General features: G+C 41.3%; 1 protein-coding gene across 1 annotated transcript; it reads left to right on the forward strand.

Moving 5' to 3' along the window:
• Nucleotides 1-580: 580 nt before the first annotated feature.
• Nucleotides 581-27285, forward strand: LOC8026671 (cytochrome P450 3A16). Its single transcript, XM_042290685.1, has 14 exons — nucleotides 581-701; nucleotides 1501-1597; nucleotides 1736-1788; nucleotides 3419-3515; nucleotides 4258-4377; nucleotides 4799-4887; nucleotides 6782-6927; nucleotides 8882-8997; nucleotides 11538-11637; nucleotides 12376-12533; nucleotides 13672-13760; nucleotides 19914-20051; nucleotides 22927-23089; nucleotides 26792-27285. The coding sequence occupies exons 1-14, from the start codon at nucleotides 643-645 to the stop codon at nucleotides 26879-26881; spliced, it is 1515 nt and encodes a 504-aa protein (XP_042146619.1). The 5' UTR covers nucleotides 581-642; the 3' UTR covers nucleotides 26882-27285.
• Nucleotides 27286-27476: the final 191 nt, after the last annotated feature.

The following is a 27476-nucleotide window of genomic DNA, read 5'->3' on the forward strand; positions in this document are numbered from 1 at the left end:
GAGCACGAGTTTGTGATGGCGCGAACGATCTTAAACATGACCACATTACTGGATGGGGAACCGGAGTATTTTATGAACAAAAAATATACTCTTGAAGCCAGTGCCCTGTTTAAAAAACAAAAACGTTTAGGATTATATGAATCCATGTCATAAACTTTAAAGCGATAGTGATGAGATTTCGTGGGTGTCTTGATTCTTTTGCTCTTTCTGTACAACGTATCACTCTTGTAAACAAAAATTATGATTATAAAATTCAGACTACGCGTTCTCGTGCATTAAAAATTCCAAAAGAGCTTTTTTTTATTTTATTTTGAACTGTTTACTATATGAGAATCATAATAAGAAGCACACACGGACAAGTTTCCCGTACGGACTTTCCTAACGCTTGAAAGCAATAAACGCGTTCCCGTTAGCTGCTGTCTGTCACCAAAGTTGTGGCCATGCGTCCGGTCTAAGTCGAGTGAAGGTTACAAGGCTCTTATTGAACCTTATCAAGCGCGCATAGCCTGGACTCAGTGTCCACGTGATGCGGGTCATATCGCAATCGTGGGCGCGCACGTTCTTCCAGATTGCACTTTATTGATTCTATGTCTGGCAGCCAAGGAGGGACTGGACCCTCAGTTTATTTCCTGGAATGGAAGAATGAACGCCATGACGGTTGTGGTTGTGGCGTTTCTCGCGCTGGTTGGATTTTTTGTATGGTAAGTCGCCATGCATGGTTCTTTTGAAACCCTACCGAGGAGGCAAACTCCTTGCTGGTAAAGTTGGGTAAACTGCCACTGACAAATCCAAGTCCCTGGCTGAGGTCACGCTCTATCTCGCGATTCTCACAATGTGGGTATAAATTGTCTTTTCAAATTTTTCTTATGCTCGAATATGGCTGATTACGGACTAGTCTGAAATATATAAAATAATTTATATTTTTAATGCACCCCTTATAGATACGGATCTAGAGACAACCGAATTTGCACAGTACTAAAAAAGACCATGCCAAGTAATAAATTATCATCAATCCTCTGCTCCCTTCAGACGCCAGGACAATGAGACTAGGCCTCATATAGTTTAGAGTCTCACACGAGGAAATGGTGCAATGCTTGATTGGCAAACACATCGCCTTGGCTGCAACAAGTAAAACTGAAGTATGCCCAAGATACAATTCGACTGAAAACAAAAATATTCACAGCAATAAATGTCCTTATGTGAAATGACCGTATGAGCTACTTTCAGGCGTGCCCAGTTAGTCGTTGTGACGCTGACAGTCTCATTATGAGACAAACTTCAATATCCTAAACGAATATTCTAGCCTGAATACAACTATAATACGAAAATGCGCACGGATCTACAGTCACGTAAATATTAATTTGTAGCAAAAACGCGCCGTAAAAACAGGTTCCATAACGCAAGTTTGAAGCGTTCAATTACGACTTTGTTTTACGTCGCTCTCTAGACAGAAGCAAACACTTGTATGGCTACGGATTTGAAAGCATCTTCCTTTTTCAGGAAGCTGCAACAAATATTTACTTTCTGGAGTGACAAAGGCGTCCCATACCTAACACTGTGGCAGTACTTGCGCGTCGTCTACGACATGTACACAAAGGTAACGACCCTCGAGTGCACTGCTTTATTTTACGACAAAATTATTATCCTTACTATATACTGTTACTGCCGTCTATAAATGTTTACTTGGCTGCTTCCATGGGGGTTAAAGATTCGCTTCACACAAGATTTTTTTCAGCCGCTGCACGAGGTCATACGTAAGAACTACGAACGCTATGGACGGCTTTATGGGTAAGTCGGAACTTTGCTATGCGTCCCGAATTGCAAGATGCACGTGTTCCTTTGCGGAAGATTATCTTTGTATTATTAGTCACAAACAAAAGCTTATGCGGTGTCTCTAGAGCTAGTTTCCTTCCAAATTTTAGTTTGATCGGGTTTCTCTCAAGACGGCCGGTCGTGGCTTTTGGGTGAAATAGTGATGGCCGCACCGCAGTATTTCTCGTGATCTTGGTGAAACAACGCGAAGACGATTGTCTAACATGAAGTTCACAAAGCCCTGTCAAAGTCCATACCTGCAGGCATACCACATACAAATCGGGAGAAGTTTCAAGGAAAAACAATGGCTGCAGAAACCACTATTGTTGGTTGTTGGAATTGCGATAGCATTCGTCATGTTTGCTTCCTTTTTTTTTTTGGTGCATATGTGACGTGACGTCCTTTTTCCCGCTAAATTTAGGGGGTAACCTGAATTTGTCTGTAGGTCCCGTGACGTCACTTCACGTGACATCAATTTTCCCGCCCAATTCAGAGAGGAAACTGAATTGGTGCGTAGGTCATACGACGTAAATTTGCCGCTAAATTTAGTGGGAAACCTAAATTTTTCGGTAGGTCCCGTGACGTCAAGTCACGCGACATCAATTTTCCCGCCAAATTTAGCGGAGTAACTGAATTGGTGCATCGGTAACGTGACGTCAAATTTCCCGCTAAATTTAGCGGGGAAACTGAATTGGTGCATAGGTGATGTGTCGTCGATTTTCCCGCTAAATTTAGCGGGCAAACTGAATTTGTCATTACGTCCCGTGACGTCAGGGCACGTGACTTTTTTTCCGCCAAATTTAGCGGGGAGACTGAATTGGTACATAGGTCACGTGACGTGAGTTTTTTCGCTAAATTTAGTGGGGAAACCAACTGCGCATTAGGAGGCCAGAAAGGACCACAAAATCGGGGGGGGGGGGGGGGGGGTAGTAAAGAATGCTATCGCATTCTAATTATTGTTTGAAACAATTGATTAAAAACAAATCATTAGAATGACCGCAGGCCATGTGAAGATAAAAACGAGCTGGAAATAATATGGAGCTAAACTAATTAAATAATAACGTGAATGGGAGGCAAGATTAAAAATAAAGTATGGCGATTCTCGGAAGGGATGTATATTTTTAGCACAGACAATATTTCGTTCCATATTTATCAGCTTATACTTTGTCAGTATAATGACAGATAAGTTGGAATGTTAAAGACAGTCGGGCAATAGTAAGCGCGTATGTTACCTTTACCTTTCCCACAATTCAATGACAATTCAATTACCTTTCTAAAAGGTATTTGAATTGTCAGAGCATACGAGCTTTCAACTGTATTGAACACGCATGTTTATAAAAACTGAGATATTTATAACCGCCAGTTTTGTCTTCAATATTTATTATTTATTGCACTTTCAATTGCTACTCAATCCTCTTTCGCGCATGTTATCAGTTCCGCATTCATTCTTGACAGGAGTATCACATAATACGAATCAACAAATATGCATTCTTTCCAAGAAAAAGAAGCGTTCAAGCAGATTTAAATAGTCACCTGCCCCTTGCGAATCGAAAAAAAAAAACACTTAAGAAAGTTGCAGATATTTACCGTATCCCGAGAATTGCAGATCGTATCAAGGCATTGTGCCCACCTTGGTTGTCGGAGACCCTGATATTCTCGCAGACGTTTTTGTGAAGAACTTCAAGTCGTTTTCCGACAGGACGGTAAGTCTCCATGTGTTCATGAACCTTTTTTTATGCTTCGAGAGTTTGCTTTTCTTACATTCCAAAACATTGGCCGCCAAAATTAACGGCACACGGGTTACTTTCTTGGACAGTCATGCGATGCCGCTAGCGTACACCCTGGCCGTTTTGCGCATCGGCTCGCGATGTTCATAAATAAGGCATATAAAGCAATTCCTCCTTTACATTTATTTACCAGGAAAACAGATTATCATGGAAACAATCATTGTGTCAGCATAGTGTGGGAAATATGTAAATCAGAAGCTTGGGAGTTCTTAATATAGACGATTGGTCAAATGCATTTTAGCTCAATATGTTGAAGAGCCGCCGTGTTTGTTTTTTGTTTTGTTTTTTTGTTTTTTTTTTATTCCTTGTCTTCATTCAACTCTGTATTTTTTTTTTCTATAAGCGAACCTCTTTAAAACTTCAAGTTCTTTTATTTTCGTTAACCTACATAACCTGAATGTTAATCACGCTGGGTACTCTTAACTCACTATAGCCCTGTCGTATAAAAAGTTCAGTCGCAAACGCTGTTTAATTTCTATCGCTCATGTGCTCATGTGCGCAGTTTAAGCTGCGCAGACGAGCACGGGAAATTTGCAAAGAGCGGTAAGGTTACTTTTGTAAACAATCAGGGTTCTAAGTGAATGACATAGGACAGATGGCGTAATAGTTTAGAGATTTAGAGATAACTAATCAGCCGATATTAATTACGTGTCTCCAGGAGGCACAAACGATTGGAACTGATATCTGGAAGAAATCAATCCTCAACCTTTCTGGAGAAGAATGGAAACACGCCAGAGGTATTCTTTCCCCCGCATTTACAGCAAATCAACTCAGGAAGGTAAGGGTATAATTCAAATGGTATAGAACTGTCAGAAATGGGAGAGTTTCACCGCATAAATTAAGCGTAATACGTTAGCACTTCACTGCTCCTTTCAATCGTGTATTTTCGGCTTTCGCTATTACCCCAACAAAGCTTCGAAGCTGGATTCTGCCTGCACGTGTCAGGTTTGTGTTCAATATATATTGAATTATGAATTGAAAATTTCAACTGCTGAATGCAACCATAAGAGCGTAGATTTCTGAAAGAAATTGAGAGATCTAGATTGAGACTGCAACTTCAGAAAATAATGTGACTGAGTAAGCGAATGACGTACTAGGGACACCTTGGATCTAAGGATTTGTTACAACTATATCAAACATAAAATTTAAGAAAGAAAGTTTTATCAGTCAAATTACTAGTGGTTAACTCACTTTTTCAGGCCGTTGTGAAAATTCACAAGATATCAGAGAGAATGACGACCCGCCTGGCTGAATATGCGAAGGATAAAAAACCAGTTGCAATAAACGAGTAAGGACACTGCGATGCTAACAATTATATAAATATTTTTACGTCCCCTTGAATTTGTCGTATATATTATTATCCAAAACAAGGTGTGGCATAGATGGGTAGAGCGAAATCTACCAGTTTATTTTCTCACAAAGGTCGTTTGTATAGACAATGTAGTATCGAGGGTCATAAATCTTTCCAATACAGCTATTTAAGAGACTTCTTGGTTGCGAAACTTACTAAATAGCAAAACAAGTTAATTGCGGAAGCTGGGAACTAAACTTTAAAAAGAACGCACAAGGAATGTTACAAATACAAATAGAAATTACACACTAGTTTCTGTTTGTGATTAAGGTAATTAATAATTAGGAATAGCTACTAACTCATTCAATCCTAAAACGTGAAACCAGAACCATAAAATAGACAACAGAAAGTCCTGCTGGTCTAGTTTTCTGTTAAGGTTACAAAATAAACATGTAAGTACTAATACACTGTAAAACAGAAAGCACGGGCAGGATAACAGCCTATGGATGAAAGCGCCCAGCACGAATTTCCAAGCATTGGAAGAAGTAATGATCTCCGGGAGTCATAAAAATTAACACCAAAATCATGCTGGGTATGAAACGAAAGAATGAATATCTCTAGTTGCGTCAAAGTGACGTATTCTGTTAACAACAAAATGAGCAAATATATGTTTTTTTTTATGTTTGTATCACCTACCTTTTGGTACAGTCAAAGGTGGTCTTGTATTTTATATATAATAGAGCCAACCAAGTGGATGTAAAGAATAGGTACTGCCGCATTACTCAACATTTCTTGTTTTCTTGAAAATGTCATACAGATAAAAACACTTGAATCTAATAAAATCAAATGACGTATTGTGAAAAATCATTATTGCCGTCTTGCTTTTCAATTAAGTAAACTTAAAAAAAACATTTATTATTCACTCATGGGTTCCACTGCTTCGAATATATTTTATGGAAACTACAAAACCTCACATAATATTGAAGTAATTAAAAAAATTTGTGGGGGGTTTCGCCACAGGAACATGCGTTACTGCACCCCAGTGAATAATTCAGGAGCCTACAAAATCTAATTTGTCCCATCTTGGAGTATGCAGACACAGTATGGGATTCATATAGTCCCAAACATGCATTAACTCATTAGAAAATGTCGAAAACATGGCGGTGTAATTTGTTTATAACCGACACTAAATGTCTTCTATAACAGAGCTTTATCGGTTATCTAGTCTGCCGCACTTGGCCACGCGAAGGATAATCAAGACTAAAGTTATTGCACCAAGTTAACCCGAGGCAGGAGCAAAATTCCTATCAGCGCTAGGTGTGTCACACCTGACACTAACCAACCAACTAGAAACGAACACAATAAAGCAATGTGCGAGTATCTCTGCCACAAGTACGTTTTCAAGTACAACTAATTCCGACGCACTGTTGCGGATTGGAATAAACTTCCCAAATAGCTTGTACATATCGACTCCCTCGCCATTTTTACTTTCTGCGTATACATGTTGACCCTTCACCGAGGACAACTGTTAAAAGAAATTGAATCCGTACCATTTACATTCTACGAACTTCCACGATTAACCCGACATATTGTTTTAATGTTGTTTTACTAAACATCCCTCAGAGGTTATTTCTTCGTTTTCGCCTGGTTAATACTGCGAGTGTGCGGTCCCAGTTCGATTTACCAGTAATTCTGCGTGGTAGCGTGCTTTTGGTTGCTCCCCACCGTGGTTGCAGTTTCCCTGGCCGATGTACTTGGGCCGGCGGGTGAAGTAGTAAATAAAACAAAGTGAATATGCTTACAGCTTCACACAGCATCTAGAACTAATAGAGAAAACAACGAACTGACCCATTGCTTACGCTCTTTTTTGTGTTGCACACGAATCCCTCAGGGTATTCGGAGACTGGGCCGTGGACACGATGGCTGCCTTGGTGTACAGTATTGACCTGGACAGTCGCAACGAGCCGAGCCATCCAATGATGATATGTTTCGAAAAGCTGTTCTCTAGGATCAAGAGTTGGCAGATGATGATGATGTGTACGTTTCATCTTTCAGTCTGTTTCTTTTTTCTTTTCTTTTTGCAGAAAATTTATAAAAACGGGCGGCGATATAGTCCCCGACGAATGAAGAAGCGCGGGGCGTGGCTTGTCGTGTGCATGCTTCGCGATTGGTTCTTCGGCGTCTTTATTGGCTAATGCGGAAATCTGATTGGCTGCAGAGCGATAATGAGATGCGCGTGACTCGCCACGCCCCGAGTTTCTGAAGCTGTGAGTGACTATGCGCAGCGCAAGTTTGTCCGCTTCTTGAGGCAGGGTTTGCGGTGACGTCAGAACGACGCCGAGCTCCGATTGGCTCCGTTTGGAAGAGTAGTGGGTTGACCTCGATGCTATGTAGCTGCCTTGAGGTCTTACCCCCTATCCATCAAATAGAAGCCAATCAGAGCTTGGCGGCGTTCTGATGTCACCGCAACCCCCCGGCGCAAGAAGGCGAACTTGCGCTCCGCAGGTGTAGTTTCTTGGGTAGTACACGCTCTGTTTATTGACAGCCCCTGCGCCTCCACTTTCCAGCGAACCACGCGGACAACCAGTCCTCGCGCTTGTAGGGAACAGCTCAGCAACTTAATGGGACAGGGATAACAGTTATCCTTCATGCAAAAATGCTATCTGCGAAAATCACATTTTTGCGGAAAGTCGTTTTAACAACTTTGTTATTGTGTTGTTTTTTTGTTGTTGTTTTTTACGTAGAGCGCGATTATTGGTTGTATACGTGCTTTGCGAAAAAGCAGACACACTGCACTTGTGCATAGACAATGTGTCTATTACTCGAATAAATACGGCAATTATAAAGCTAGAGTAAATAAAGCTGGTGAAACCAAGGAAATAAGGCTGTCGGAATAAACACCATGCCGGTGCTCACGTCTTTCTAATTTTTCTAGAAAATTACGATAGATTCGCAATAGAAGGTTCGCTTCAATGTTTACGGCGTTGTTGAAAACATTTGTTCTAGGCGGAGTCCTTCATGTTTCAGCGTTAACTCGGCTCTGAACCTACGTTACGGTCTATTGACGGAAACCAACATGAGTAACAGTTGGTGCAATTCTAATGCCTGTTTCAGCAGATCCAATCAATTGAGATAATGTTAAGCAAAATTAATAGGGCCTTATTCATAAATGACGTAACACGCTTCCTTCCTTAAAACTGCAGGCACGAAATGTAGCCATGGAGTGGCCCAAACGAAGCGCGAGAGTATTACGTTGATGGGAGTAACCTGAAAGTAACCCTTATGTGAAGCCTGAGTGACAGACGACATTCAAGTACACGAGTGTTCGTGAGTGAAGAAGTTGCGTTGCTCAGCGAAACTTGGTTGTGTGCCGGAGACGCTGTGAGCTTCTCGGGTGATTTCTAGTCAACATAACACAAGACGATGAATTGAGAGGGACGAAAATTGACAATACACCGAAAGGGCAGCAAGCCCAAGTGAGTCGATCTGAGAGTTCATCCCTTCGTGTATTAGCGCGATTTTATGCCTAGACCGACCGAAGCAAAGTTACGTTACAGCTTAACGCTGTTATGTATGCTAATTATATTGATATTTTTCTAAATGAAATATTTCATGCACAAACCACCCAAGGATTTGAGGGGGAAAAATGTCCGACGTCATTATCCCTTCACTTTAGGGTAAGTGTAAGTCTTGTGACACTGTTCTATTACCGCCCTGTTTATTATTCTTTTTTTAAGGGATGGACAGTAAAAAAGACTTCTCACGAGGAAACAAGAAAGTTTCTAAACCTTAATTTCGTAACTAATTCGGCGTGAAAACGATCGCTTGTTAGGTTATGCCAAAATCTGAGATCTCATGCGATGGTTAAGAGTATGAAACACCTACCTGTTTGCGAACAAGGGCGCGTCATCCACAACAGACGTGAACAAAATTGTTGCAACAGGTGTTGTCGCCTATTCTAACAGAGGTAATCTTATTTGTACCTTTACAGTCACTATGCCAAGAATCTACAAGCTTTGTCAGCCACAGTTTTTGACAAAAGAAAATACTGAGCCGCTCAAACATTTTGTGTCCCACATCATACAGGAAAGGCAAAAGAGAGACAACGTATGTACTTTGTGTCAGTCTTATTTCTTAGATTTATAGTAAATCCAACGACGGAAGCGTAATGGGGCGAAATAGTAACAGAATCCTCGGATTGTCTGAGATTTTGTGATCCTATATTAACTAGAAAGAAAGGATCATGCGTAACTATTTCTATTTTTTGCACATGCTTGTGCGGAACTTATGGAAGCGTTTCGCCAGCGAATTTAAATACCTAAGTAGTAAATAGCTAAATATTCACCTAGATCCGCCAATAAACTGTCGAAATACTCGCCCAGCTGACATATTTCGACTAGAGATGCGTTTCCTATCGTCAAAATATGTCATAGCTATTATAATTCAGGCAACTAAATTCTACTCCGCGCTATTTTTTTGGGTAAATCAAAACACTGAGGAAATGGAATCTGGGAGATAGGTGAGCGTAAAAAAAAAAAAAAAAAAGGAGCGCCATGTTTTTCCTCGTGCGCAAATTTTTCAATGTTTTTTTTTTTTTTTTTTTTTTTTTTTTTAGTTTCGGCATGGCGGACTCTAGACAGCTGAAATTCGCCATCAAATAGTAGAGCGGAAATACGTTTAACGTTCTCGCGTCTAACAGCGATGTTGGCGTATTCGGACGACGGACAAGAAATAATTACTTAAATGTGCCAGATAAGCTGAGTGCTTGAAAGGTTAGTTTGTTACTTTTTGCCAATAAGATGCCTAATTATCACTTTTTATGCGCGCACCAATGTCCGCAGTAATTGACAACGTTATTTCGAAGTTACGTTTTATTTCAAATGTCTCTAAAAACATAAGTTTATAGAACCCCGTTATATATATAAATATATATTCTCACTCGTTGGTGAAACAACCTTCGTACATATTCGTAGATTTCAAGACTTTATTCATTTCTTTGTCCCGTATTACCTAACTCTGGTTGGATTTAACATAATTACTTAACCGCATCTGATTTAAAATCACGCGTTTAACCATGTAGGGTAACTGAGTGCACTGTATCAGTTAAAAAACTATCTTCTGAGATAACCACAGGGTTAGACCCAAGGGCTAAAGGACTACATTCATACGGTTCCGTAAGGCTAAAATCAGACCCATGATAATTCTGCAATATTATTACGGCATAATTCCTCTGTATCGAAAAAAGGGTTCGTCTAACTTGGTCTTTGCAATGCACCTGGTTTCCGTGAGCAGAGTAGAAAATGATCGGCGACGATTAATGAAGCATGAGGGAGCAGCTTATAATTATCATTACGCTTTTTGCCTTCGTTTGGGCAAGTCTCACAGAAGCCTACACCGTGTTGGAACGAGTGTCTGTTAAACTTTTGCAGAAACAAACGTAAAATGTAATGTAAACGCGCTGTTCTATAAACGCCATTTTTCATAAAGCGCCGCCGAGCACCATGTACCTCGCTCGTGAGAACTTATCGGAGTGACCGCGTGAGCTTGGTCTGCATACGACCTTTCTGTGGAGAGGAATTATGTTGTGATCTAAGCTAAGAATAACTGGTTGTCTCTTCTACCCGTACGTAGATTTCCGTTAAGATCCTTTGCCGAAAATTTTGGCTTCTACAACGTAGAAGCCAAATTTTTTTATTTAAAAAAGTACGCCGTTAACTTCTATTTTTATTAATTCGTTTCACGTGCTCCTTAAATAAATATTAACCGAACTTCAGAAAAAAAAAATTTGGATTCCTCAAAAAAAAAAAATACTTTGCGAGATATACCTAGATCAAATCGGCTCTTACCACCCTTTAAGTAGTGACGTCAATAGATATTTCAGAGATGTCCCCGAGATGATAAGACTCTGTCGTGTTTCTACGCATTATCAGACGTAAGCCTTCCAAACCAACCTTTTGAGTAGCACTCCCAGTAGTCGTAAACGTGTCTTCTGGATCCTTCTAGAACATAATTCTGCGCAAACTTTCTTTGAACGGTAATGATTTGATTTCGGAGAATCGCCCTGTAGATCTACAAATGCGAGCTAGCCCGCGCTTCCTGGCTTTGAGACGTGCATTTCCAGCGCGAGTGCTCGTTTTGTGGAAAAAGGCTTCAAAGCAGTGACCTCGAGCTCTCGTGCTTGTAGTGTTGGCTGCATTCTCAGCTTAATGATGAATGGAGTATATAGACTTTACGCCTTTTGTTTAGCGGAAAAACCGCTTTGCCTGCTTTCGGTGGCAGCGCTGCCACAAACAGTTTGACTCACACGATCAGCATAAAGGTACCTTTAACATATGTCCCTTTGCAATCGGCGAATCAGCCCGCGCTGATGGATCGCGAGCACATGCCAAGTGCGGAGGATCGCGAACTGATTCGCCGCTGGCCATAAAGGTCCCTTAGGCAAAGGAACCTTTATGCTCGTGTGAACAGGGTATAAGAGCTATAAAAACAGTGTGTGTCGTAAACCGACTGATTTTATCTGTTATAGATTCTTCATACCAATTTGTTTCTTGGCGTTTTTTTCTTTTCTTAATGGTATTATTGGAGATATTTTGCATAATCTACAGTCAGTCAGTCATAATAGATTTTTCTGGTTCCAAATTATTCAGAAAGACGACGACATTCTGCAGTTATTTATCGATGCCGGATGTGAAAATGGCCCTGGCGACAAGAACGTACATGCAAACGATGACTACTCTTGTGGAAAGCGTGAGTATAAAATAAGAAAGCTACCTTCAACGTGTGTCAGAGTAATATAAGAAATGCATCACACTTTACGTGGACTGCTCATCAGGCTTATATCTTACGCAGCCGCAGTTACCGCGCTTTTCCTGCCAATGGAAAGTTCCGCAAGAATATTTTCTCTTATATTTTCAGTAAACATGGTGCATCCTAATTATGTATACTGAATTTAGCAACAGAGTCGTTTTCTAAAACGTTATTTTCCACGCGAACGATGAAGCCAGGTTATAATAACGCAGTTTTTCTTGTTTAGTATTTAACTGCATAACGAATTGGAACAGCAAATTACAACACACTCGCGGAGGAAACCAAATTAAAGCGGACAGCAGGGCTGCGTTTCTCCCAAATATTAATTCCTGCATTGTCTATCAAATTTAGAACAATGGTGCCATTTGACTTATTAAAGCTGTCATGACTTAAATAAAAATATATGATTTTGACCTGTCAGTGAATAAATAAATGAATAAGATTATTAATGCAATCATCGTTATTCTTTTAACACTGCGCCTGTTCTAAATAATTCACTTTATTATTTTTCCACACGAAGCACATATCCAGCCCACCCTAGGTAGGGCCTGTGACTGATTCAACCATAGGCTGTTATAAAAACGTAATCTACGATGACGTTCAGACTGTCGACATTGTGATGCCGGCTCTCTGCATCGTATTCCCTTCCACCCTTTTGACATTTCCAAATTCTTTCAGCCATGACGCTAGATGACATCACGGCCCAGGCAATGCTCTTTTTTGGTGCCGGTACGGACACAGTATCGTCCGCCATGACGCTTTCGGCATACCTCCTGGCCCTGAACCCAGAATGCCAGGAGAGGGTACTGAAAGAAGTCGATGATGCGGTTCAAAAGGTAGGAATGACAGGAAATGTCTAAAATATACTGGTTGAAGGTTTCGTAATGAACTCAACCCCGCGACTCGCCTTCGGACCGCAGTGCTGTTAAATCAGTACACATTGGACAGGCATTATCCAAAACGAGTTGCTACATTGTATCTCGAAATTACCTGCGAAGCCTATTGTATTATCAACGATTAAGTGCCACAATAATTTAATTTTTTCGAGATTATATTTTGTAGATGCAAAGAAGAACGCATACGTATTTGTAATGTCCAAAGTTATAAAAGAAGACTAAACGAAACTGCTTTCACACTTGCTCACCCCTGGATTCTTGGCGTCGTAACTCAACGCAGTCGAAAACAAGACGGAGTTGGACTGCCGCCTGCGCACGTGTTTTAGTCAGCCCTGCAAATGGTTTGAAGAAGCATTCACTCGAAATTTCTCTTATTGTTATGCTTTCACACAAATTGTGCAAGGCCTAGATCCATTAAAGGCAGAGGGCCTGGCAAAATCAATTGAGCCGCTAACACTGCTAAGATAATATTGCAAAAAGTTTTGAAATAAAGAAGTGTGCAAAATCAACCTAGCATGTTTCATCCCACCATTAGTCCAGATAGTCTATGCGCGAGAAACTGACGGTCACTAACTTGTTAGCTTAAACCTTATTTCGCTTGAACTTGTAAGACTTCCTGGCTTTCCTCATAGGGTAGTTCTGTCTGCCACTATGACATAACGAATCAAAATGTACATACTTTAAAAATATTACAAGTAAAAATCACTGTTATACAGCCGAATTAAACTGAGCTCGATTCTCAATAGTTCTTTATACTTTAATAGATTACAACTATTCATTTCACTCATGATTTCACAACCAGGCTTTGGGTTTCTCCATGTCAAACTTCCATGTAGCAAACAAATTGTTGTGTGTATGTTTATACAGCCGGAAGTTAGTCTGCCTCAATGGGCGCCTGGTGTATCAGCTGTAGATGAGCAATTTAGCCAGTGCGGTACAACCGCTATCCTGGGGTCTTTAACGTGCACCACGCAGTAGGCTTCCACATGAACTTTCTAAGTTAATAGCAAGATTTTTTTTTATTCGAACTTCGAGTCTCGGTGTACCTTAAACTAACATTCACCTACCCTCCGTTTAGGACGGAATAACGTACGATACGCTGCAGGCTATGACTTACCTCGAAGCTTCCATCAAGGAGGCCATGCGCATGTACACTGCTGATTCGTTGTGAGTATTTCTTTTCTCTCCTCGCAAACCACAGAGCATCGCCATAACCTCGAGCACACAAGAAAACACGAAGTGAGCCATTGCAGAATATATTTTCTGTATTCGTCAAAGCCCTCTCCGTCAATGATCAGCTATGAAATGAATTGCGCCATAAATATCACGAACTTTTCTATTTAAGGTTTCGAGTTGGATTGGTTCTGTGGTTCAAATTCATTTTATCTCTACACAGACGTGCGTCTTTGACGCTACACGGCAGACCGCGGTGCCATTGTTTACGACAAGTGGCGCACGCATAGTGCATGCGATGTGACCACACCTTATCAGGGCGGAACTGCGAATGTTTGTACATGATGGCTTTATGATAGCAAACGGCTGAAGGCAAGACTCGTGGGCTTCCAAAATATGAAACTGCAAACTGAGGACTCTTAAAGCAAGGCAGAAGTAGTAAGAGAAAATATGTGCATGATCGCTTTCCAGTAGAGAGTTGGTGCGGGCATGAAAGCGAAAGTTTTACTCAATCGTGTTAAACCTCAGGGCCGCGTGTTAGACCAACACGCGGCCCTGACGTCACGCAGCTGCGGTGGCGCTGTTGACGGCACTGCGCATGCGCAGACGCTTCACTCCACGCGAATTCGGTTTCTGCGCACGCGCAGTGCCCACACCTGGTGTGGGCAAACGCGGGCTTGTTTGTAAACACGAACTCATCTAGAAGCAATGCATGATTTCATATTAAAACACGAAAATAACCGCACGAAATTAATTATTGCAGGTGACTTTAACTTACCAAGTATAAATTGGAGTGAGCAGACGTTAAGCAATAGTCATGACCAACACGTCAAACTTCTTCTCAGTACCGCATTTAGCGCCGGCATAGAACAGGTTGTGACAGAAAACACTAGAATAAGCGACAAGGGAGGATCAATACTCGACCTGATATTCCTTAACACCACTGATCTTAAATACAGTGTATCCATTCATTAAGGAATCTCGGATCATAAGTTGGTTTTTCTGTCTTGCTTGCTACCCTAATTTAAAAAAAACGTGATGTTAATAAGGTTGTTTTTAAGGATTATTTGCATAGTGAGGATCAGTCAGTTATAGACTATCTCGAGAGGTCACTGGATGAATTCGCGAAACAGAGGAACATCAATGAGTTGTGGAACAGTTTCAAGACAATAATAGCGTACTGCGAGGACAACTTTATACCAACGAGGACTAAAAACAAAAAAAAAGCGAAACCCGTGGATAACTCGAGATATTATTCACATCAAACGTAAACTAAAACGTAAACGCAAAAAAACAAGAAAAAGCACTGAAGTGGTTGAGCTAGCGGAACACTTAAAGACGAAGTTAAAAGAAGCAAGAGAAAAGTATTATTCTGAAACACTTCCCGGTTTTATAAAAAATGAACCGCAAAAGTTCTGGCGTCATTTGTCGCCGGAAAAAGAGTCAATAATGCAGATAACTTGCGGGGACGTTACATTTACGGATGAAGTTGACATAGCAAATGCTTTTAATGCATATTTTCAGTCGAATTTCACCGTAGAAACAAATACGGTACCCTCTCAAGAAATAACTTCCAATGTCGAATCAGATATGTCCCAACTTAGTGTGAATGAACAAGGTATTCTCTTCCTCCTATTAAATCTTGATACTAAAAAAGCACCAGGGCCGGATAAGATAAGTAACTGCTTCCTAAAAAGATATGCAGAATGGATTGCAAAATATTTAGTCATTATATATAGTGTATCTCTTCTGCAATGTAAAGTGCCAACAGACTGGCTACGTGCCAAGGTCATTCCAATACCTAAAACGGAAAACAAGCCATTTTTGTATAACTATCGACCTATTTCGCTTACCTCAACATGCTGTAAACTATTGGAACAGATAATAAGTAAACACACCAGGACTTACATGGAAGAGAATAACTCTTTTTTTTTTTTTTTTTTTGTAATCAACATGGGTTTAGAGCTGGTGTTTCTACGGTTTCGCAACTGAGTGAGATAGTGCATGATTTCGCAGAAGTGATTAACAATAGAGGTCAAACGGATGCCATTTTTATTGATTTATCGAAAGCCTTTGACAGAATGCCTCACAGTAAGTTAACTCATAAACTTCACGCTATTGGTATTAATCACAAACTTGTGTTTTGGATAAGTTCCTATCTGAGTGCGCGCGAGCAGTTTGCGGAAATTGGTGGAAGGTGTCCATCCTCTCTCAGTGTGTAGTTTGGTGTGCCACAGGGCTCAGTGCTCGGGCCCTTGTTGTTTCTCATCTATGTGAATGACATAGGCAATAATGTTCACCCATCAACAAAGGTCAGACTTTTCGCGGACGACTGCGTTTTATACTCTAATGTAACTGAGCAGAACGATCAAGAAAATTTGCATTCGTCATTACATGCTTTATCTAAATGGTGTCTGGAATGGGGACTGAATATTAATTAACAGAAATCGGTAGCAATGACAATAACCCACAAAAAAGAAATTCTTGAATTTAAGTATGAGACTTGCCCCCCCTAATTAAAACAGACCAAGTTAAATACTTAGGAGTTCAAATAACACGGGACTTAAAATGGGACGCGCATGTTAATTATGTGTGCAATATTGCTCGCCGAAAAATGGGCTTTCTGAGGAGACAGTTTAAAAATACAACTCTAGAATGCAAATTAACCGCCTATAAGACATTAATTCGGCCTACGTTAGAATACGCAAGCATCATTTGGGACCCTCACCAACTATATCTCTCGTACGGTCTAGAAAAAATTCAAAACTGGGGTTTAAGATTTATTTTCTCAAAATATAGGCGCGCGGAGAGCATGGTCCGATTTGCTTGAACAATCGAAAATGCAAAGTCTTGGTGTTAGACGGATCATTGCGCGCTTAAAGTTCATACATCAACTTTATCATGGTCATTTTAAAATAAGAGCAGATAATTATTTTAAGAAACCACATAGTCACTCTAATCGAACTAACCACAGTAAAATGATCAAACCGTACATCAGCCATAATGACACTTTCAAGTATTCGTTCTTTGTTCATAGCATTGAAGATTGGAATTTGTTGCCGGAGGAATTAATCAAAATTTGCGAAACGCAATCGTTCGTAAATGGCTTGACTAAGCACTTTTAGGACATCTTATAGCCAAAATGTCATTGACTTTAACATGTAGGATATCCTAAAAATTCATCTTTTTTGTATCAGCATTCGTTGAATGTAATCTGATGAAGCATGTATTTCTATGAACTGTAAGTGTTTAATTTTTGTGTCATTGCTTGATGGAATTTTCAATGTACTATGTTCTCCGTCGTTATGTATTTATGTATTACTTTTTTTTTAGCGTTGTATATGGTATTATTGTGTATTGTTGCCTATAACCTGCCAGGCCTGAGAAAGGCCTGCAGTATTTTCAAATAAATAAATAAGTGCAAAATACTGTCTATAACTCTCTCCGTGCGGCGGAGATTGTGGAATGCCGCTGGAGTAAATGAAACGAGTGTAGTAACAGTGTGATGTTGCTATCTCGGTCAGCGCAATATGTCTGAAGTAGCTGTGGGCACTTTTTACACAAAATGTGTATTGGTGGCGTGTGCGAACTACATGGGGCGCTTCTCTAGCTGTCATCATCATCGTTTGTGACGTCACAGGTAGGACAAACCGGGTTCGTCAGCTCGCTTCATGCCCTGCTTAAGCAAGCCTGTCTCACGCGTTGTGTTTATTTGGTGAAGTGATATTGGTAGTAGGACCTTTTACCAAAGTAGTCCGCACGTGGCTAGCGTAGTCATGCGAAGAAATAGTTTTGGAGCTGAGGTTTCGAGGCGCTCGGATGGCGGTGTGCTGTTTTCTACCCCAGTACAAAAAGCTGGATGATAAAAATGGAATATCCAGCACTTTATCCCACTACGACATCTACCACGGCCAATAAGTTGAATTTTTTATTATGATTCGGACAAAATAAAACTAAGAAAGGAAGGTTTCATTAAAATTAAAATAGAAAAGCGAAATTCGAGAACCTCTAGCGTGTGTAGTAAACACTTCACTGAAAGCGACTCCATGTATTCTGTTGGTTCCAATGTGTTCTGCGAGTGCTGGTCTCGTATTAGTTCCTAATCGATTCCTTTTGGAATTTTGTAAACCAGTAAACAAACATTTCCTCAAAATAAGTGGCAGGAAGAAGAGGTGGCCGGCTTCCGGAGTCGTTTCAACTAAATCCCTGCTTATTCACCCGGTCGACACGAAACGTGCGAGACCCCCTCACGATCGAAGTCGTAACCTAGTAAGTCGGTGACACTTCAGCGTCCCAAAATTTAGGAACACACCCTCCATGAATTACTATACCGTTTGTATGTTTAATTTTTGCGAACCCAAATGGGCATAATGTGTGATGCGCTTCTCAGCGAGCAATTATAAATGTGTAAACAATTCTTAGTAAAATTAGGATAGGACAAATTATTCAATTGCCTGAATTTCCCGGGCCATAGCCGACAGTTTAAAAATTTATAAAAATTTCTGCTTTGCTTTCGAGCTGAAGTCGCGATGCAACAAATTTCTTAACCACGTATTCGATTCGGGATGAGCTAAGCGTTAGTTGCTGACGAGATTTCGTTAAGCAGCAACTGTCGAGTCACACTTGGATAGAAGCGTCGGGATCGGCAAGCTCAATGTTGCTAAAACAAGTGTGCAACGCATTGCAACACAACTGTGCGCGCGTGCACAGCTAAGAAGACAGCACGTCATTTACTCTGGTTAATGCAAAACCTTTTTCTACAGCAGCCTCTACGGATCCGCGGAAACAAAAATCAGAGAGGCTGTGAATATCCCTGACTCACGCCGCGCAAGCTGTGATCGGAAGCTCCGGGCTTGTTTTTGTACATTTTACATCTCATATAAAAAGCAAGTTCGAGGCGCTGTTATTAGTTAGAAAGATCACTCACAAAAACGTTATACGCGCTTCTTTAATAAGAAAAAAAAAAGACGTTTCTAATCGGCATAGAACCGAACTAACATATCCACTCCGTGCTTTCGCGTGGTCTAATCGCATCCTACCAGCTTCGTCACACGAGGGCGCCCGCGAGGTGACGTCGCCAAAAAAACTCGTCGCCAGGGTTTGGGTATCATGAAACAAAAATGCAATAAAAAAGGTTAACGAAAGTGCGCAACAAAACTGTAACGCAAATTCCCCGCTAAATTTAGCGGAGAAACTGTATAGGTGTATAATTGCGCACCATTTCATGTTTTCCCGCTAAATTTAGCGGGGGAAATTAATTGGCGCATGATTATACATCACTTCGGACTTTCTCGCTAAATTTAGAGGGGAACGCACCTGCATAGTCTGTGCCTCCCGACTTCAGTTTTATTTTCTAAAATTCTTGGGCCTTTAAGTCGTCAAGCGACTAACGGCCGGAAAGGCCGTTAGTCGCTAGTCGTTTGCAGTTATGCAGAAATGAATAGGGGTGTCGCGAACTTTTGTCGAACCAGATTTTTTGGTCGAACTTTCGGGTTCGACCTTCGAACTTTTCACCAGATTCGACCAGTTCGACTTTGTGCACAGTGTGGCCAGACCTTGATACAAGCATGTCTAGGTTTGGAGAATTTCTTTTCTTATGCAAAGGGTTATTTTATTTTGTGAACAGCTGCAATTGAAAGAAACTAATTCTATTCACTGAAGAAGTTAATAACTTAAATTGTAGTACTGTATTGACTGAAATAGCCGATCAGCGCTGCACTTAATTCATCTCTTAGCCATTATCATCCAATCCGAAGCCAACTGGCCAGCCTGTCGCGCATGCGCACACGAGTCGAACCTCAATACAAGGTTCGACGAACTTTCCACTAAAAGTTCGAAAAAGTCGAACCTGGTCGAACTCGAACCGCGGCCGGTTCGCGACACCCCTAGAAATGAACAATTGGAAGGGCATCGCAGAACCGTGGACGTATAACCCAGTAGTGTTGACGGTTAGGGTAGTTGGTCATTCATATTAGCGGAAAACAAACAGCGCAAGGACAAGGACAGAGTAGAAGGCGGTAGACACACACAGCGCTGTGTGTGTCTACCGCCTTCTACTCTGTCCTTGTCCTTGCGCTGTTTGTTTTCCGCGTATAACCCAGTCAACGCAGCATTTTGAACCTTTGTTTTTTGTTATTTTGTTTTTAGTATCATGAGACTGTGCACCGAAGAAACTACGGTCGCTGGAGTTCCCTTCAAGCCTGGGATGAATATCGACGTCCCCTTTGTGGGAATTCATTACGACCCGGAATTTTTCCCTGATCCCGAGACGTTTAAGCCTGAAAGGTATGATTTATAAGCGCACATCTGGATGTTATTAATAGGGTGGTTTCATTTTAAGTCAAACACGCCTGTTGGGGGGGGGGGGGGTATTTTGATTTGCCTAAAGTAGCCCCACAACCTTCACGAACAAAGCCGCTCTAAAAAAAAAAAATGTTAACGAATTTCTTTTTGCAAAAAGTATTCAAACAAACAAACAAAGATGAAAGAGCGTGTTGGTGAAAATACGGGAGTCAAAGAAAGGATAAAAAACACTTAAGGACAAGGACAGACAGCACAGTTCTTGAAAGAACTGTGCTGTCTGTCCTTGTCCTTAAGTGTTTTTATTCTTTCTTTGACTCCCGTAAAAAGTATTCAGTTGAGCAAGGTTAAATACTACATTTCGGCTGCTTCATTTTCGTACTCAGTTCTGTCGAGTTCTGTCTGTATGATGCGCGGCCTCTTGTTTTGTTTAACCTCAACTGCTCTGGCGTATTTCGTGCCAGGAATTAAAATGACAAAAGTCGTACCTTAAACGTTTTAGTAACACACTTGCAACCTTATATCCGAAGATGAATCACAAATGTTGCTAAATACTATATCCTTACAGTTCTAAACATGTGCTATCGACTGGTTTAATTTAGTTAATTTAAATTAGTTTAATTTATTATCGTGATGTTTTACCCCCCGCCGGGAGTAAAACATCCGTTGCTGGCACCTAACCGGATATGGCACCTAACCCGATATGGCACCTAACCGGATGTAGCACCTAACCGGATATGGCACCTAATTGGATATTGTTAGGTGCCAGCCATATAACACGCTCCCTGTTAAAAAAAAATTATTTCTTTTTTTGTTTCTATTATAATGAACGATGTTAGCTTTCTGTTGGTTTAATCCGAGCTCCCCCCCCCCCCCCCCTTTTTTTTTCTTTTTTTGGCTGCATTTTCGGTGCCCGAGTCCCACCAGGGCGACAAACAGAAACGAACGACAGTGAAGAGCCTCAAACCTATGCAGCATTCTCGCGATGGTACTTTTGGCAGGCGTTTAGTCGCTCGGTGCTCGTAAAGTAATTAAGTTGACTAACGTGGAAGTTTGGGCTAGTTGGTATTTCATGACTAAAAATTAAAACAGCGCAAGGACACAGACAAGAACAAGAAGGTAGACGAACAGCGCCTTGTTCGTCTACCTTCTTGTTCTTGTCCGTGTCCTTGCGCTGTTTTTAATTTTTAATCGTAAAGTAAGCACGAGTGATTGCGAGCCTGCCGAAGATACCCTCGCGTGCATGATGCTCGTGTTTGAGCAGAGCATCTTTAGTCTAGAAAGCCAGTCCAATCGCGATAAAAGACTCTGGTTTGAGGCTTATCACTGTCGTGCGTCTGTTTTTTCACTCCAGTGGGACTCGGGCATAAAAGTGACAGGGTGGAGAAAAAAAATCAATTATTTAAATCGTAACATAAATCATGACTTAACTTAAACCGTGCCCCGGGCATAAAAGTGACAGGGTGGAGAATAAAAATCAATTATTTAAATCGTAATATAAATCATGACTTAAATTAAACCGTGCCCGTAAAAAATAATCCCGAATTTTTTATTTGCCGCTTGTCTATCATTTGATGCTTTCGTAATTGAACCGAATAACCACCAAGCAAGAAAGATTTATATAAGACTGACGCGAGCAAAAAGACATTCTCCTCTGAGCAAATCGGAGCGGTGAGCTCGATTTCTACCTTCCAAATTGTTTGTCAGCTACGTAACACATCCTACTGCAACAAAACGAAAAACTGTGAAATGGATGTCCCATAGCAATCAACTGAAAACAAGCAACAACAACAAAAAAAACTTTCAACTAGAAAAAAAAAATTAGGGCGGTTTTGTTTTAGTACAGCGGGGATTACTTCAATAAAGGTTGTTCATTAACCTGTACTTTACATTTCCACCAAATCTTTCTTCTCCATTGTTATTGGTGATCGAACGAAGTGATCAATCAATCTGCCATGTTGATAAATACATCTAGTCCTAAAGAATAAATTTCTAGGTTCACTGATTTAAATCAAATTATTTTTTTTTTTTTTTTCGAAATAACGATTTGTTTTTATCCTGGTAATCAAACACACATCCACGCACTGTTGCGAGTCGGAGCGCAGCCGAAGCTATGAATGATCTAATGGAGCCAATCAGACAGCGCCAAAAGTGCATCGTCATGGCTGCCATCGCCTTTGTGCGTTGGCTATCAGTCTAGGGTTCCGTGTTTTCGGTATCTCCTTTTTTTTCACGGAAGTTAGTTATCGGTGTTCATCTTTTCCTCTTTGAATCGGTGTTTTCCGACGTCCGATTTCAATGCCAGAGATGTATCAGTGTTTATCGGGCTTGTGTTTTAAAGTGACTGTATAATTACTGAAGAAAATATTATAATTTATAAATTACAATATTTTCTCGAGTAATCTGCTGGTAAAGATAAGAGAATGGAACGGGCAAGGTATGCGCGGTTTCGATAGAAAGGAAGAACCCCCAAGGACAATTCAGTGCAACTGCGTTCCGGGTCAACGAAAGAAAACAAGTAGGGTAGAAAAATGTTCCAGTAAAACTAACGGTTTCTTTTTCTTTTTTTTGAGGGCAGTTTTAATTCTTGGTTTTACGGTTTTCACCGATTCAGAGAAGACCAACTCGGGGGTTAATTTTGGGTATTTATCGGTATATACCGAAAAGACTCAAACACGCGCAGTGTAATGCGCCACGATCCTGCACTTTTTCTGTCCGCGATTGGTTCAGCCGGGACAACGAGCATCGTGACAATGCATTTTTTGTCGCCGCCCGATACGCTCCATTGGATCGCGGCGTTAGCTGCGCCACGGAAGCCTCGCAACGCTAAAAAAAAGTGCAACTCTTCGTTGACGGCCAGGTTCCTACCCCAGAACAAGGACAACATCAGACCATTCACTAATCTCGCCTTCGGTGCCGGCCCCCGAAATTGCGTGGGAATGCGTCTGGCCATGGTGCAGGCGAAGGTGGCTTTGGCTTCCATGCTGCGTCACTTCAAGTTTCACGCGTGCCCGGAGACAATGGTGAACTCTCGTTTGGTCCGCTACCACGTATCGTAATCAGGAAAGTAGCCAGGATTTTGTTTCGGGTGTGCAGTGATGTGATTGGCCTAAGTCGTTTTGGAGCACCTTTCGGAGCAGCCAAAACAGTGTTTTGGAGCAGCAAAAGTGGCCTTTGGAGCAGCCAAAACAAGGCTTTTGGAGCAGCTAAAACAGTGTTTCGGAGCACAGAAAGTGGCCTTTGGAGCAGATATTCTTAGAAAAATACAAATATTTGTTTTAGGTGCTGGACAAACGAAGGACACTTTGCTCACCGGAATAAACGAATTATGGTCAAGTTCGACCACCTAGGAGTCTTTTGCATTTTTTGCAAAAGACCCCTAGGTGGGTTTTGGCACACATTTTGCAATGTTTCAGTTAAGAAGGAACACTGGTCTTGGAGCTTTTTTTTTTCTTATTTCATGACCAAACTCATTGAAATTGTACACGCTTGTTCAGCTTATTGTGCTGATTTCATATATTTCCTCAGTCAGTAGAATTTTCCTGAGGGTAATTAAAACTTGCCTGCCTTTGTTTGGAGGAATGATATGGAAAAGCTGCTGAACAAAATATCCTTTTTAACACATGGCCAGATACCACGAAGTATAAAGAATAAAATGGTGAAGTACTTTTAAGATAAATTAATTATTAGTGATTTCACAACATATTGAAGTTAAGTGCTCAGTGCATGGCGAACAAGTAATAAAGCAAAAGATCATATAAAAAAATTTCTAGACGTAAATTAAAAAATCTGCTTGCGACATTGTATGCTTCACACATTTAGAAACACATTTCAAGAAAGATTATATTTCTGACTGCTTTAGATGCTGAGATATCCTTTCTGCAAATTTTCAGTGAGTCCAAAATTGATGTAATGTAAAAACAATGTTTTAGAGTCAACTTAAATGCAGATTCAGCCCGCATAGACATTATAAATTGATTTATATCTCAAATACTCATCCACGAAACTAGAAGCCTGGTAGATTCAGAAGAACAACAGCCATTGCCGTTTTCAAGAGAATGCAGTTTCAGGAAGTTTTTGGCTCCGAAGACCCATGTCCCCCTTAAATGATACATATATATGTACCCACCATAGATAGATAAGAAGCAAACTTCACATATTAAAATTTATTTGAAAACCAAACTTTACATATTAAAATTTATTTGAAAATGACCAGTAGTAAATATCACAGCTATAGGTTGACTAGTGATATAATATAATAAATGGAAGCAGTCTCCGACTGGTGGAACATATGTATATATATATATATATATATATATATATATATATATATATATATATATATATATATAGCTACTGCAGTGCAATGCCAAATTGCACACAAGAAAAAGGTGCACTACAACTAGCGGGTACTTTTTGCTTTTCGAAACTTTCTGGAAAGCTGCTGCAAGCTTCGCTTTGGCTTAGGCTAGAAAATAATGTCCACTTTCAATGTCCCGAAAAATACATTGAGACACCTTACAAGTTTACAGTGCTGTACGCGTTGCCGAGCAATTCTGAAAAACCGCTTGCCACCGTTTTACTGATTCCCGACGTGCCAGATTTTCGTCACAAGTAAACGTAAAACAGTGGATTGCAAGCGTCCCGGCTGGTGCCTCTGTCGTGCAATCATGTTTGCATGTACGTCAGGGCAACTTCGGCAGGCTTGCAGCTGCACGTGCTTCGTCGCGCGAGCGGAGACGGCTGTTCGATCGAAACCAAAACCATGCCTCTCCGCTCTGTCGCCAACTGGTTTCCAAAAATGTATGCAAAATCTAACTGCCCAGTATGCGGCAATAAACAGTTCAGCGGCGCGTGCTTGCAAGGCCGGCAGGCGAGGTACAAGCTAAACATACAGAAAAAAAGAACCTGAGGGTATCGATGCAGGACATTGCGAGTCAGGGTCAAAACGTTCTTGGAGTGCTTTGTGCAAAGACTGAACTCGAGACAAACAAGCGCGATGTGCGGGTTCAGCGTGCAGATATTGCCTTCTTTGCTTTAGCTCACGTCTCTTCACCAACTTTCTTTCACAACAGATTTTTCATGTACTGGGTCACTCTCGAAAGAAAGCCAACCAAGAGAAACCTCGGTAATCAATACTTCCACACAGCAGTCTTCAAATTAAAAAGGGATTTTTGTAGTAGTGTATGTAATAAACAAGAATAGGAATGTTGAACATGCGGCGGTCCTTATGTTTCAGTTTAGGAAGGTCCATATCTGTAGCCACGTGCGGGCTGGCCGGCAGGGGACCAAATAGTTTTCCCACGGCCGTTGCTTTCAGAAGCGAGTGTTTCAGCTCAAAAAGTGACTCCTGCCGCGCAAAAATGTAATTTCGTTTAAAAAAAAAACGAAAAAAAAACAAAAAACGCGAGACTAGATTTACGAGACGACGAGAGCGCGAAAGAAGAGACGGCGGGAAAAACCATGCGAGACCGGATGGACGATTAATGTAACTAAAGCAAGGGTGCAGGCGAGCTGGTTCAATACTGACATTGGAGTTTTGTGCCTGTCCTACGTCCCTTCTTTTCCCCGGCTCCAGGGTTACAATGCCACAATCGATGCAGGGTACTTTGTGTGGGCGGCCGCCTGCGCCAGTTAACTCACGCATGCTCAATTACGGTACTCAGTTTAGTTTCGGTTTTGAAAAGCGACCAAAACTGGTCCTTTGGCGCAGGCTTGGCGCAGATTACCCATATTTTGGCAAAATGTAGCAGAATGTAGCAGGGTTAGCCCCTTGGCGCCGTTTGGCGCAATTGGCGCAGCAATCACATCACTGGGTGTGTGTGTGTGTGTGGGGGGGGGGGGGGGGGGGGGGGGGCGGCCGCCGCCTATGACAAAATGCTGTATGAGGGGGAGAGGAGGTCCCAGCAAAATGGAAGATTTCGGGGGGCCCGGACCCCATGCCCCCCCCCCCCCCCCCCTTGGCTACGTGCCTGAACGTAATGTTGGCAGCTCAAGATAGCGTAATTGCAAGTCGTCTGTCAACATCAAATTCCCACAGTGGCAGAGAAAATCCGATTTCCTCTACATATGGATATGAAATACCAACTGCATCTCTTTCTAAGACAGCCCTAACTGCTGCAGCGTTTTGTTTTTTTACGTCGAACGTAATTAAATTAACTTATATTGTTTATTTCCCAGTCTCAAATCTAAACGGACAAAATGAGCATGTTACCTGAAATACTCTCAAAAGCAGCACTTGGGCAATGTGGTGAAATGATGTTGTAAGAGACGCTGTTATAAAAAACGGGAAAATCAGTACCGTTTTTTTTTTAGTCTACGACTGCCGGCGCAACAGTCAGATTTTAGGCAATAAAATCCTGAAATCGTAGGACAGAAATACTGAATCTTGCTCTGAGAGATGCCTCCGCTTGGGCTCATACATTGAACTAGCGTCACAAATTAAAAAAAAATATATATAATAAATATAAAGCTGAGAAAAAAAATTAACAAGGAGGTTTAGAGGTCGGTGGAAGCTCCCTTACCTGTTTCCACTTTAGCAGAGCGATAGCTGGAGCGGAGGTCACCTCCTCTCCAGTGTTCGCTCTGCTGAAGCAGAAGTAGAAAGAGGTGGGAGGAGCTTCCCCTGAACTTTTAACCTGTCACTGACAATAAATAAAAAGGTCCCACCCCCCCTCCTTCAAAGAAATGTTACTAAGAATTTCTTTCTGTGCTTCTCATTGCAGGTCCCCGTGAGGTTTAAACCAAGACACATGATTCCAGAAACAGATGGTCCCTTGATGTTGCGACTTGTTAGGCGCAATGAGAGTGAATAGCCGCCTGCCAAGCATAGTACCACCACTGGAGTTGGCCTATACCTCGTTGGACCAATCACAAAAAAAAAGGCCCATCGACTTGCACTTCTGACGCTGCTTGATGGGTCCCATCAGTTCATAGTGTCGGCTGCGTCGGGACTCGCAATGGGGCCCTATTCTTTGGGTTGTACAATAAAGGAGATCAGTGATGACCGATCTTTGTCAGACCCAGCTTACACACCAAAGAAAAATAAGTTATTTCGTAATTTCTCCGAACGTCAAGCTAATTTCTCCCTAAGAACAGTCCTTTGTCGGGAGACATTGGAGTGAATGTCGCGGTGAAGAATGCAAAAGCAGGGGCTCAAACGAAAATGAATACAGTTGCAGAAATGTAATCACCTAGAAATAAATCTTGTTCTAGTTTTTTGGCTTCAGGACATCAATCTAGCATTTGCCACAAAACCGGCTTGCTTCCATTCAAAAGATGCTCAAAGGGGGTTGGGTACGGCGAGGAAAAAGACATACCAATGGACAATATTTGGAAATCGCTTGGCGAGGTTCTGGTATGTAAATATGTGAGCATGTGCTCAAGCGAGCGCGGGCATTCTCTCGCCCA

Source organism: Ixodes scapularis, unplaced genomic scaffold (assembly GCF_016920785.2).
Source record: "Ixodes scapularis isolate PalLabHiFi unplaced genomic scaffold, ASM1692078v2 PGA_scaffold1__304_contigs__length_218370807, whole genome shotgun sequence".
Taxonomy (NCBI): Eukaryota; Metazoa; Arthropoda; class Arachnida; order Ixodida; family Ixodidae; genus Ixodes; species Ixodes scapularis.

Coding starts and splice junctions, on each gene's coding strand:
- LOC8026671 (XM_042290685.1), top strand. CDS start 643: ATGAACGCCATGACGGTTGTGGTTGTGGCGTTTCTCGCGCTGGTTGGA. Junction 8,998..11,537: donor AAAGGCAAAAGAGAGACAAC/GTATGTACTTTG, acceptor CAAATTATTCAG/AAAGACGACGACATTCTGCA. Junction 12,534..13,671: donor TCGATGATGCGGTTCAAAAG/GTAGGAATGACA, acceptor CCCTCCGTTTAG/GACGGAATAACGTACGATAC.